The sequence below is a fragment of the Penicillium griseofulvum genome, assembly GCF_001561935.1.
Source record: "Penicillium griseofulvum strain PG3 chromosome Unknown contig_11, whole genome shotgun sequence".
Lineage (NCBI taxonomy): Eukaryota > Fungi > Ascomycota > Eurotiomycetes > Eurotiales > Aspergillaceae > Penicillium > Penicillium griseofulvum.
Window position 1 is genome coordinate 383,522 of NW_024467432.1, and position 13,566 is coordinate 397,087.

The window sequence follows — 13,566 nt, forward strand, 5'->3', positions numbered from 1 at the left end:
GACATGTCCGGACTCATAAAGCAAGGCTTATTCTAAATAGCCACGTTCTTCATTTCGCCGAGGACCTCCGACTCAATGGCAGTTGAAGACTCTGCGGAGTTGGTTTTCTCGGCCTTTCCAGCCTTGTCGGATTCCTTAAGTTCATTGGGCTTGGGGATCCCTTCATTCTCCTTGTTGGAGATTTGTGGGGTTACAACCTCCATGAGATCTTCAGTTTGAGGCTCCTTGCCGTTTTCCTTGCCATTTTCGTTGGTGGTTTCGGAGATTGTGGGCCCTGTGGTGACAATGGGACTTGTTGTCTCCTCAGTCACGCGTGCAAGAGGACTAGATACGCCGAATGGCGTCTTGGGACTCTGGGCATTTCCACTCTTGGAGAAACGGTGTGGCGAACGGCCCCGTTCTTCGGTGCGTGTGGGGCTTCCGTAGGGGGACTCGCGACTGCTGGACCGGTTGCCTGAAGCGTTTACACCCAGACCATTGGGTACGGGGCCCTTCCGGCGAGGTACACGGCGGCCGTACTTCTGATCCGTCCTCCAGCGCAGAATATCCAGGTATGGGGGCTCCACATTTTGGGTCTTGAATTGCTTCAGTTTCAGCTCCTCAGTCTCCTCGTCCACAATGACGTGACCGCTGCACATATCGTCGGCGAGAGTCGCGAGGAACGCAGCCCACGAGCGGGCAACGACGTATTTGCAGTCATAATCCCGGCCGAAAATAATCACCTGGCCCCATTTTCCAGCGGGGCCGGGTGCCAGATCGATAGCAAGGTTATTGCCGCCCCAATCACGGACGAGGGGGATCCAAGCGGGGTGTGCGTACGCTTTTTGAACTGCACCGGGAGGCTGGGAGTCCTGACGATCGAGCAGCTCTGATTGCCACATTGTGGATGAGGCTTGCTGAGACGGACCAGCCGCGGAGGAGCTTGCTGCAGAGCTGGATGAGGGTGGGTTTTGCATCATGGTAGCGTTGCTGAGGTATTCGTCGTTGACCGTTTTCCAGTTCCGCCATTCCTGAACGATCTCCTCGCAGTCTAGTAGCATGGCACTGAAGACGACACCGGTGGGACGACCGCCACGTTCTTGACCATCATGGACCATCAACGATTCCCGTACCTCTAATGGCAGACTGCAGTCCAGTTCGTGCTCCAATTCGTTAATATCGTTCTGGGTACATCCTTCACCAAGCTGATCAAGCAGTTCCTCATAATTGTGTTCTAACCAGCGTTCAATCTTCCTCCAGGAGTGAGCGACCGGCGGCGGCGGTGGCGCCCCATCGTGGAAACTTTGCATCTGAATCTCTGGTGTGCCCTCGGCTTGGTCGTTTGATCGTCTCTTTTGGGATGCGGCTGACCTCATCCCTGGTGAATAGGGATGGGTGGGAGAGCCCAACTCATCGGGGGAGCCGTTCCACTCAGATGCTTGTGCACTTGCAGATTTCGTGGGCTCATCATCGTAGGGGTTGGAGAGGTCTGGGCGAGATTCGATTGCGCTAGTTGCGATAGATGTGAGTGGCTCATGGCGACTTTGGTTGAGAGGGACATGTCTCCCGGTACGGTAGGGGGAGTCGTGGGAGGCATGACGGTCGTAGGAGGTCATGGTATGCCAAAAGGAACGCCATGTCGAACTCAACCTGCATCACGTCAGCGGAGGATCTTATCTAGTCTAGAGATAAACCAACATATTCGCCATGGTGTCACAGTAGAAGAAAAAACGGGCGCAGGGGTTAAAACCGGGATTCAGATCGTGAAATCGGTCATTGGAGAGGGAAAACGTGTCCCGATGCGGGGATAGATAATAGCGAGAGAATTCAAAATCCAGGGGGAGAAAGAGGAAAGAAGTTGGAGATGTAAAGACGTGAAGATGTGGTAGGGGCAACCTTGAAAGTCCCAGAATCCAGAATTAGGTAAGGAAGGAGAAAAGGTGGAGGGGGGGAGAGATATGGTTTATCTTTATTTTTTTTATTTTTTTTTTGGAAACACAAGAATTTGCTTGTAAATCATATAATTTAAAACTTCTTTCTTCTAAAAACTGGGTTATTTGCTTCAATTGTTATGATATGACTCTATTGAATCGACCCCTGGCCGCATCCAGCGAAGCCTTGACGTGGGTGGTATGTAGATCTTTTGATATGATGTCGACCATAGTTTTGAATGCAAATCAATTATCTTGTATGTGTTTTATTCTACTGCATTCAGTCAATCATTTCTTCTAGGGTTTATAATTACACGTGGACACTATCTGAATGCCATTGTTCCACACCAAAACAGTACAAATTACGAGATGAAATGGAAGACCCCAACTCCCGCCTAATATGTGAATAGGAGTACTCCCTAGGTAAAGGAAATATATCCTCCGTACTCCGTATATGAAACTAGAATAGGAGATTGCCTTCTCTCTTCCCCAAAACGGCCAAGGGCGCGATATAAAATTAGGCCGAATCTAAGTGGATCTTTCGGAAACGCCGGTGGCGGGCGAATAGGAATTGCTAGGGTTGATAATAAGGGGGGAAGTCCACGTTTTAACAAAAATAGAAGCCAATACGCGGACTTCGGATAATATACTCCGAAGGTGAATTAACATATTAAGCTGCGAACCAAACTATTCCATGTCGTAGATCCTTGTTGAGAACCTCTTTACATTATGACCCTACCACGGAAATAAAACCCTTGGGGATATTAGGATCAGCAGGCTCTCATAGGCTAGACTCCACACTGAAATTATCAAAACTGCCAATTTTGATTCGTCTCAACGCTGTGGCTTGCTCAGGGCTTGATGAAATCGGGGTCTTGGCGCTTAGGCGCATAGTACTTGGTTATTCCTTCAGCTCCATATGTACACCTAGATTGTGGAATCCGAGGATGTAGGCCTAGGGTTCTACTGTATGCAGCAGGTATGAAATATCCCATTGAAGAAAGACAAGACTATTTGCAAGGAACTAGTATAGCATTTGACTAGCCTGACACCTGAGGCATCAATTTCTCATTTTCCAATCAGCCCTAAGATATTAAGTATTGGTATTATCCCCCAGCAAAATGTCTCTGTTGAATTTATTGCAAATCTGCGATGATCTTCCGAATGTGTCCAACTAATTGCTCGCGATGTGCCAATCCACTTGAGTTATACCATTTATCGGAAAGAAGGTCCATCAACCCTAGCCACAAGAGCTGCCAGTCCACTGAATCAGTCTCTAGCAAATCCACCTCGAAGAACAAATCACGTTTGGATTGTAATCGGCTTCTCCAAAAGGCATCTGGTAAATCCAACGCAAATACGGATAACATGTTACGCAAATCCTGCACATCGGATTGAGTGTAGATAATAGGGCAAATGATTTCCGCCACTAGAAGGGAGATTTCGAGTGGAAGTCTATTGAGATAGGAGCTTTTGCGTTTTCCAACCATTTTTTCGGCAAGCTGGATTATATCTTGAAGCTCGGGTATAATCCATGGATTGACAAAGATATCACAGCCGCGAACGTAGCTCTCACATCTCACGTATGAAACCTCGTCGAGCTGGGCACGAAATATGGTATCTGTGTCAGTATTACCCCATCCTTTATGGGTTCGCCAATACTGATTTGCGGCCTCAATAACTTGATCAAGTGCCTTCTCAATCAACTCTTTCCCTGCCAGATGGCCAAGGATCTCCCAACAATAATAGTGGAACACATATCCCATATTTTTGTGTTCATAAAGCCTTGGATGCATCCAGTAACATCCTGGATGGAAATGTGTGAATGTTGTATCATCATACTGCGGTATCGCCTCTCGTCCAGAAATTCGTGCGATGTTTTTGTCTCTTGGAAGCTGGTACGGCTGATCACCGAGGCGTTGAACTGGGCCAATTCCCGTGAGTACATATTTGGAGGAAAAAGCATATCTGACAGCTTGAATTTACTATTAGCTTCAAATTCAAATGTATAAGAATGTTAACTTACCCCCTCGCTGATAGCAAGATGATAACCAAGGGAATTTGGAGAAACTTTTATTCTCCACTTCGGTAGATGGCACGAGAATATGCTCCGGAATCGGGGATTTGCGATGGTTTTCCCATTGAGACTCCTTGAGCACATCCAGGTGATCACGACTCATTGTTCCCCCGTCAAACGTCAAAATGTGTATACCACAAAGCAGGCATGTTTCTGAAGTATTAAGAGGCTCATGAGATTTTGAGAGTTCGGTCGGCATTTCGGATAAAATATTGGGGTAAAATAATAGACAGCCCTGGAGGAAATAAAAGACAAGAGTGAGTAGGATGACGAAGTAATGAGCACTATCGGATTTGGAACTCTAAGCTAAATAGAATTATAACCCTAAGACCCATCTTTTGATCATTTCAGAGATCAGCCTGAAGTTCAAGGCACGATATGCAGCTAACTAATTATCACCCACTTAAAGATTCGAATCCCAGAGGTTGGTATAAAATAAAAGCCACCGTATTATGAGATCATAAACACATTATTCCAAAGGTTTCATAGACAGACTCCTGATATAAATATAAATATTAAATAATAGTAATATGCTATTCCAAGCTATGCCCAAGAACATTAATACACGGCCCTTAAGTATTTGTCCCAAGCAACCTACCTAAGAGCAACCAATCCCAAAGAAGCCGGTTCCAGATTTGTCGCCTCGGCGTCGTATCATTTATCATTGTCTCATGGTTGAACGTTGGCAGATGGTTCGTCTCAATGGCGTGGCTTGTTCAGGGCTTAGTCCAATCGGGGTCTTAGAGTTCAGGCGCATAATACTGCTCTGCTTCACTCTGAATCAATTAATTAGAACATGAATCCGGTATATTGTATTCATTTACTGGCATATTGTGTACTTATTTACCGGGTCATTGTACCTTTATTTTTGCCTATTATGTATTCATTCATCAGCCCATTGTATTAACATACTTGTTGATGGAGCAGTGAGCAATATGCCTAGGCATAGTTTGAATGGTGTTCAATGGTAAAAGTAAGAGTGAATAATATGTCGATAGGTATATAAGATAACTGCAGGGTCAAGTTTCAATACTTCTTCTCCTCAGACGTTTTCAACATGGCTTTGGTAAATCAAAGATTCCACCTGGGCATTTACCAGATTTTGGGTCGCTAATATCAATATTATCAGAATTATCAGAATTATCAGAATTATCAGAATTATCAGAATTATCAGAATTATCAGAATTATCAGAATTATCAGAATTATCAGAATTATCAGAATTATCAGAATTATCAGAATTATCAGAATTATCAGAATTATCAGAATTATCAGAATTATCAGAATTATCAGAATTATCAGAATTATCAGAATTATCAGAATTATCAGAATTATCAGAATTATTTCGATATTCCCGCTATTCAGCAAGAGATCAGCCGCGTTCCTCGAGCTGGACCCGAGAGTATCCTGTACGGCGTCTGGAACTCCATCCTAACATGGCAATTCCCCGTCGAACAGGGCTATGTGACACGCCCCCAAGACCGTCACACCAACCAATCAGGGCAGAGAGGGTTTTCAGATTTGCATACGTACCAATATCTGCCTACACAAACTCGAGCCAACAAATTTCTTCTTGTGCAATGCAAAAGGACTGGTCTGGAATCGAGAGGCTCAACCTGGGACGAAGGTGTGCAACAACTCGATCAATCTCTTTCTGCAACCCACCGCACTCGGCATGTCAACCCAACGCCGGTGTATGGAATAGTTGCGGTGGGCATGTATATGCGTGTATATCAGTACAACGACAGAACTAACAGGGTTAATGACATTCCTGATCGCAGAGTCCCCTCGACAGCCAATCCCTTGCACCTAAAGGATGATCGCATTGCTATCCAACAAATACTCAACCACATCAAGGCCAATCACTGAATACATACTTAGTCATATGGGCAGGTATCGATACTAAATAGCAGACATACTTGGTTTTCTGCCTTTGGGTGTGCACCGAATAACTATAAAGTCGGAAGTATAGCTGACCTATTGTAAGAAAACTCCATATTTAGTAGCTAACACTGACTATCAGCATTAGAGTGAGAATTTCTCTTCAAAAATCCGAAATCTTCAAAACCGGGTGGCCCTCTTGACTTCTATTTCTCTTCTCAATTTAAGGTATCGTGTAAGACTTATATTTTCGTCGAGTATTGATTGATCCTTAAGGCTTATGATTACTATGTAGTTAATATTTTACATAGTAGTTAAGATATCCAAAATGCATACTCCTGTCTGGTATTCCTGACTGTTCCCCGTGTTAATTAGCTACCTAATATGAAATTTTGGATGTGAAAGGACTAATGACCCCCTGTTGTAGCACTTGCAGGCTACGAAATCGAGATTTTGTCTGTTAGCTCATTTTACTATCAATTTTAGGCTTGCTCCTTTTCTTCTTCCAAAAGATCTCCCCACATTTTTTTTGTTTCTCTAATGATAAATAATGCCATAATCTGCCCATTAGGCTCCTTAAATTCACGAATCAGGCACCTGTAAAAATAATTCTTCTTGTAGGCTTTGCTGCTGACCCACCCGTACTCGTTTCCGAGCTCTACCAAAACACGAAAATCAACGAAAAGGGGACCGCTCGAAGCCAACCTATTTTTATATGTGTCTTATTTTGTTAGTGAAATCTTTCTTGAGACAGCTATAAGAACTGTCCAAGAAGTTCGAGATGGACGAAATACAAAACCCATACTCAACCATACTGAAAGACTAGATCCTTTCCAAACTTGTCGTTCGTAGTACGACAAAGTCAAAATGCACACTGGAATGCCTTCAATCCGCTCTGACGATGAACCAATTTTTGCATTCTACCGTTACAACCCCAGCATGGGCGGTGCGGTCCTTTTCACCATCCTTTTTATTGGTACCACCTTCTACCACATCTTCCAGTTATTCAAAACTCGGACATGGTTCTTCATTCCATTCGTGATAGGAGGTCTCTGTATGAGTCACCAATTCTTATGTTTCGGTATATCAGCTAACAAAATCAGTTGAGATTGTTGGATATATCGGGCGTGCTGCGTCAAGCAAGCAGAGCCCGGATTGGACACTGGGCCCATACATTGTGCAGACACTCTGTTTACTCCTCGCGCCGGCACTCTTAGCAGCATCAATCTATATGCTACTCGGGCGAATTATCCTGGTACTGCAGGCAGAGTCGCATGCGATTCTGAAAAAGAAGTGGCTTACTAAGGTTTTTGTTACTGGCGATGTGCTATCGTTTATACTACAGGGTGCTGGTAAGTATTGTTGAAATATCCCAAGCAGCTTTTATACGAACATCTTTCTAACTTTAATCCAGGCGGTGGCATTCAGAGTAGCGGAAGCCTTGACGGCCTGAAGACCGGAGAGCGCATTATCATTGTTGGCCTTTTCGTCCAAATAATATTCTTCGGCTTCTTCGTTGTTGTTGCTGTTCTCTTTGATCTGAAACTCCGCAAGTATCCAATCCCACGGTCCGCTTCTGGGGAAATTCCATGGCGCAAACATCTCAACATTCTCTACGCAACCAGCCTTTTGATTCTTGTTCGGTCGGTCTTTCGACTGGCGGAATACATACAGGGTAACCACGGTTATCTCTTGCATCACGAGGTCTACTTATATGTATTCGACTCGCTGCTCATTTTTATTGCGATGGTTGTTTTCAATGTTGTTCATCCCTATGAAATTACTCGACTCTTGAGCGGTATTTCAGATTATGAATTGACCGGCAACCCGGAAGAGCGGATTGTCAAACCGTACGGTGCTTACCCTGGCGCATGATTTCGCAAATCTAATCATATATGCATTGCTTTTTCCTTTTTCTTTTTCTTTCTCTTTTTCTTTCGGCTCCAAAGGGTAGATGAGCCTATCTTTTTTGTATTTCTATTACTTCCTTCGAACTTCTTCTTTTTACATTCTTTGCTACACAAGAATACAAAAGCTCATTCCAGCCATTGCAGACTATAGTGGAATATCATCGTTCTAGAAGGTGTTTAAATTATGCACTCAGCCTCAAATTGAAATGGGATGCTACAAACGCTGTTACTGAAAGGATTTGTGGAGTAATATATAATATATCGGCGGTATGCTTTTGATTCGAAGATATCTAAGTACAAAGTCTATGTAGAGCCAAGCTGTAAGCTACATTCCACCAAAAGAGAAGTTCGAGTATGACTTAGTATGTTGTAGGTTGAAGGTATAAATGTTCGTATTCGGAATAAGAATACGGGTGGGTCCGTAGGATTTTCTGAACTCAAACTGTATCTTGGACCCACAGTGGGTCTTTTCCAAGATTCTCTTTAGAGCCCCTTGAGGATATTTCCCCGAAGTTACATGCATACCAAGGTTATACTTTAAGCGTTAATTTGGTGTGTTTAAGCATAATTAGATGGGTTTAAAAGTTGGAACCTAATACATTTATTTATAGTACGGTAGTTTTATATAGAAATCACTTGATCAACAATCTCATTGCATGGCACAGCTTATGTGCTGAGGTCGAGTAATGTGTTATGCTCTCATGTATCGCAGCGCTCACCTAATACCGACGAGGAAGACGGATTCTGTAATCTTATGCGATGTTATGGCTAAGTAAGGAGGATCGGATTGAGGTGTTGGTTGTCTCAAGAAAGGAGATGAGGGAGAAAGAAGACGCTAGTGTTTGGTTGGCTGATGGATGAAGTGGGTGCGTGTTGAGGTTTAGGAGTGTGAAGCAAATGCCAAGATCCGGGAGAATGAGTTTAGCCATGAATATAGAGAAGAAGATACAGACTATAAGGGAGCATGGCGCTAAATCTTTTAGAGATGCCAGGCTGAGGATATTTATGACTCAATACTTTGGAGGTCCCTTTATAAAAGAGTAAAGAGTATGGAGTTGGTTTTATGGCCAAAAGTCGATAACCTTATTTGCAGTCTGCGTCTTTGGTTACTGTAGACCGCCCAACAAAAACGGTCGATTTTACTTCCCAACTACTCACGATAACTAGGCTGCAACAAGGTTTGCGCAAATGTCGTCGATCATGGTGAATATTCTCGCTCACCATCAGGAAATTCTCGTATCCAGAAAATGGACGAAGACATGGTAGATTTGGCAGATTCCGACACAGCATACACTCAGCGGGTTGTAAGAAGGCATCGCGCACGCCACACCAAGTCCCGCAATGGTTGCTACCCTTGCAAATTTCGAAGGGTCAAGGTATGCCTCCAAAGTCCTAGTTCTGTTGGGTTCTGTTTAATGACTAAATGCTAAACTCACTCAAGTGCGACGAGCTTCAGCCTGCTTGTGGCACATGTTCTTCCAGAGGCGAACCATGCTCCTACCCTCCCCCACGCGTTCCTCAGAGGAAACCTCCTAGATCAAGGGCGGATTCAGAGAAAGATGATAGATCACTCGTAGCAGAGTCTTTTGATCCGTCTATTAACGGTCCAGTACTGGGTAACATCCGACCATTAGCAATAAATGCGACAGCATCTGCGACCGTCTCGGACCAATCCCCCCAACACCGACATAGAGACTTAGAGATGAATGATTTGAGACTCGTTCAGTTCTATCATCTATACACCGGAAGACAAATGACGTCGCATCAGGGGCGATCCAACGTTTGGCAGCGGGTTATCCCCGAATTAGCAAGCGAAAATCGATATCTGATGCATCTGCTCCTAGCATTAGGGGGTATACATATGGTCAAACAAAAAGTCGATGCTAGTGGCACTGTGAGGTTCGGAGACTCAGATACGGTGGACTTGGCGATCATCATGGAACATCATCAAAGAGGGTTGGAAGGCTTTAGAGAAGAGGTCTCCCGCCTTTCTCCCTCGAATGCCGAAGCTGTTTTCACGGGATCATTACTTGTGGTTGCATTTGCATTCGCATTCCTCAAGATTCAGGACCTCAACCCGCTCACTAGACCTACCGAAGAGATGAGCGGCGCCATGGCAGATATTCCTTCCACAAATAGTATCCCACGCCTCAACTGGCTGTACCTCAACCGGGGTGTAACCTCTGTGATAAGTGATCAATGGTGGGTTTTGAAAAGCAGCCGGATTCGGCAGATCTTGGCACTACGATCCGACGATCAGTCTTGGGCGGATTCATCATCCCATGCACCGTCTCGACTTTCTCGCTGTCCACCCCGCATATTGAGGTTTGCAGAAGGTGCTCATCAAGCAATTACCTCCATCAAGGATTCGTTGAATATGGCTGAACCCACTCGGGATGACCTATCCAGCTGTTCGGGCACACCAACATCTCAACCCTCACCGTCCGGGACTTTAGAGTGGGCCATGGATGCGCACCTTGAGACAATACGCATCCTAGAATCTTTTTACTTGCGCATTCTATCTGTACTGCGGTGCGCGGTAACCGAGATTGACACCAGCAAGGAGATCCAGGTGGATTTTGAAGAGGCAGCAATTTTGTCCTGGCCATGTTCACTCCCAAGTGCTTTCTTAGCTTCGCTTGAGCGGAGCGACTCTAACAGCCTCCATGGATACTCGCTTGTTATCCTCGCTCATTTTTATTTGATGAATACTCTGGTCGATACCTGGTATATGAGGGGAGCTTTCGAACTCGAGATACTCCGAGTCAACACGCTGATTGAATCCTTGGATAGCAGTCAACTGTCAACATTTATGCTTTGGCCCAAAGAGGTCATGAACTTGCCATTGACCTCTACATCATAGGGCCGCGTGTATAGGAAAGGAAGAACTTGATCGCCAACGATGCATATTTGTGCACGTGTAGAACATACATGTATATCACATGACACAAATCCATCCGTTCAACTTAACTTAGATTACTCCGTAATTCAGAAGTAAATGAGCCCAAGGTTGGTGCCTGACTCTCGATGAGAATTGTTCGAGGTCGGAATGATTTTCGGCAAAATTATAAAATTTACTGATACAATCCATGGATATCATTCTGTTTAGATAGGTCTATGGCAAAGAAAAAAAGGCGAAAAAAGGCCAAATTCCTATGTATACGACCTTTAATAACCTTTTGAATCCTTTGACTGGAACGTAGATCGCCAAGAAAAAATTAACGTTTGGATTCTAGAAGTTCATAAAAAGAAAATCCAATGGATTTAGGTCAGGACATCGGGAGTCTCCCGAAGGCTGAGCAATAGGCAGCCTCAAATTTAGTTTGATTTTCTTTTATAATAGACAACCTTGGAACGGCGTGGCCTCTGCAACCGAAGGGGATCCAAGCGGCAAATGCAAAAAAAAGCGAATACGGGTGGGTCTCTCTACTCCAGTACTAAAAATTATCTACATTGTAAATTGCGCCTCCCTAAATCGTAGGGAGATTTCATCTTTTAAATACTCTTTTCTCTCATTGATTCTCTCTCACTACATTGATTTTCTCTCATTTTCAACTTCTGTCACTACTACCTTGAACAATTTTCTCTATCTTTGTTACGCCTCGAGGTTCCAGTGAACCATAGATCTCTTTGAAGTTTCTTGATTCAACAAGGTCTATCCAATATGAGTGACACCGAAAATGCAGGAGTGGACTTTAAGCTCTACCGCTATACTCCCTCTCTCGTCGCTGCAATCATCTTCATTGTTCTGTTCGTCCTGGCAAGTTTGTACCATCTGTACCAAGTCATTCGCACTCGAGCTTGGTACTTTACCATCTTTGTTGTTGGAGGAGCCTGTGAGTAATATCAGCCTAACATCATCCTTTTCCGACTATCTTTAATCTACGCAAAAGCCAAAGCATATCTAACAAGCATTGTAGTCCAAATCATAGGTTACATTTGCCGCGCACTCGCCCATGACAACAAGGAAAACATCCCAATCTATTCAGTTGGAACAATCATGATTCTTCTTGCTCCCCCACTCTACGCCGCATCGATCTACATGACTCTGGGCCGACTGATTATGCACCTGGACGCTGAGAGCTTGAGCTTGGTTCCAGTCAAATGGCTTACAGCGATCTTCGTCACAGGCGATGTAATTGCATTCTTGATGCAAGCAGCAGGTAAATGATCCTTCCTTCTAAATACTATCCAATTTGAAACTAACATCAAATCAAGGCGGCGGCATCATGGCAAGCGGAACACTCAGCGCAATGACCACCGGCGAACATATCACGATTGGCGGTCTTGCCGTACAACTAGTGTTTTTCACAGTGTTCATCGTCGCCTCTTCAATCTTCCACTACCGTATTCGCAAATCCCCTACCGAGAAGTCCGTCAGCCGATCGCGCAGAATGTCTTGGGAATTCGTCATGACCGGACTATACGTGGCCAGCATTCTGATTCTCATTCGATCGATTTTCCGCTTGATCGAATATGCTCAAGGCAATGATGGATATCTCATTAGCCATGAGGTTTTCATGTATGTCTTTGATTCGACGCTTATGTTCCTCGCTATGATTGCGATGAGCATCTTCCATCCGTCGAAGGTGCTTTCTGGGTCGGAGCGACAACGCTCTTCGAAGAGACCTCGTTCAGATGATACGGAGTTGGCCTCTATGACAGAGGCTTAGACTATTCTTTGGCATGTTAGGAGTTAAATGGAGTCCTGTTTTTTTTGGCGTGGGGGTGGAATTACATGGTTTATGAATTCAGCATCGGGTAGCAGGCAGTCCTTGCTACGTTGCACATATCTTATTACAATGATACTCTTGTTTATATAGAATCAATCATACCAAAGGAATTGTGTTTTAGAAAAGCTTCAGGCGGAAGAAACCCGAAGATCAGATATTCTATCCTTGACATATCGATTTATATTCATCTATTATTTGTCTCTTGATACCATCGGGCTTTTCCAATAAGTATGTAGCTATTGGTTCCTACAATCATAGTGCACTCTTCCTCTATATTTCCCAATTCCACATGTATCCTATGCAAGTATCCCCTTAAGTCCTACCGAAGAGCCTTATCTAGAGTCAGGGAATTGTGTTATGCATACATAACCCAGGGCTGAGATATCTCATAGCTTAGCGTCCAATCTACTAGGCTACTGTATACGACTACTGTTTGCACTCAATCGAAACCAAAATCTGACAAGTGATGATTATTAATCGAGCGACGGGCACAAAAGCACGCCGACGTGGACAAGTCAGATACGTAGACATGTTCAATCCTCATTAACGAGCGAGGAGGATAAACTAGAGTACAAAGTGCCGGATCAACCCCAGGTCAATCTTGGAAGGTTGACAGAGATTGACCGCTACTTCGACCAAACAAAAAAACAAAGGAAAGCTGAAAAGGAAAGACCCAAAGCATCCTATGAGAAACAACATCAAAAAGAAAACAGCAAAATCATGCATTTGTTCGCATTTCTCCATGCCCCAAGCCAAAACCAGGCGCGCCACCACATTTGGGAAAAACCACGACGCCGAACGATGGAGGAAAGGTGACGATAAAATTACCACCTCATCAATGTACCAAGCAACCAGTGCCGTGCATTATCATCATGGTGAACATTGCCGCAAGAGACGTATGGAAAGAAACAATGAGCACCCCATAGCGGGGAAGGAAGACTAGAATGAACCAACCGAGGGACCTCAGACCAGTCGAGGATGCCCTTGTGAACAGAATGCAAGAAAAAGCAAAGTAAGATCAAACTCAATTCAATAAGAAAGAAACATAAAAGTAAGA

General features: G+C 44.3%; 4 protein-coding genes across 4 annotated transcripts; 3 read left to right on the forward strand and 1 right to left on the reverse strand.

Moving 5' to 3' along the window:
• Positions 1–32: 32 nt before the first annotated feature.
• PGRI_086640 (SMI1/KNR4 family protein) lies at positions 33–1,595 on the reverse strand (the record flags this gene model as incomplete). Its single annotated transcript, XM_040796378.1, has 1 exon — positions 33–1,595. The coding sequence occupies one exon, from the start codon at positions 1,593–1,595 to the stop codon at positions 33–35; it is 1,563 nt and encodes a 520-aa protein (XP_040650916.1).
• Positions 1,596–6,733: 5,138 nt separating this feature from the next.
• PGRI_086650 (RTA1 domain-containing protein) lies at positions 6,734–7,741 on the forward strand (the record flags this gene model as incomplete). The annotated part of the gene is made up of 3 exons (XM_040796379.1): positions 6,734–6,920; positions 6,970–7,218; positions 7,281–7,741. The coding sequence occupies 3 exons, from the start codon at positions 6,734–6,736 to the stop codon at positions 7,739–7,741; spliced, it is 897 nt and encodes a 298-aa protein (XP_040650917.1).
• A 1,788-nt stretch (positions 7,742–9,529) lies between these two features.
• Positions 9,530–10,639, forward strand: PGRI_086660 (uncharacterized protein; the record flags this gene model as incomplete). The annotated part of the gene is made up of 1 exon (XM_040796380.1): positions 9,530–10,639. One exon carries the CDS (start codon positions 9,530–9,532, stop codon positions 10,637–10,639), a length of 1,110 nt encoding a protein of 369 aa, XP_040650918.1.
• Positions 10,640–11,440: 801 nt separating this feature from the next.
• On the forward strand, positions 11,441–12,449 carry PGRI_086670 (RTA1 domain-containing protein; the record flags this gene model as incomplete). Its single annotated transcript, XM_040796381.1, has 3 exons — positions 11,441–11,612; positions 11,670–11,939; positions 11,995–12,449. The coding sequence occupies 3 exons, from the start codon at positions 11,441–11,443 to the stop codon at positions 12,447–12,449; spliced, it is 897 nt and encodes a 298-aa protein (XP_040650919.1).
• Between the last annotated feature and the right edge of the window lie 1,117 nt (positions 12,450–13,566).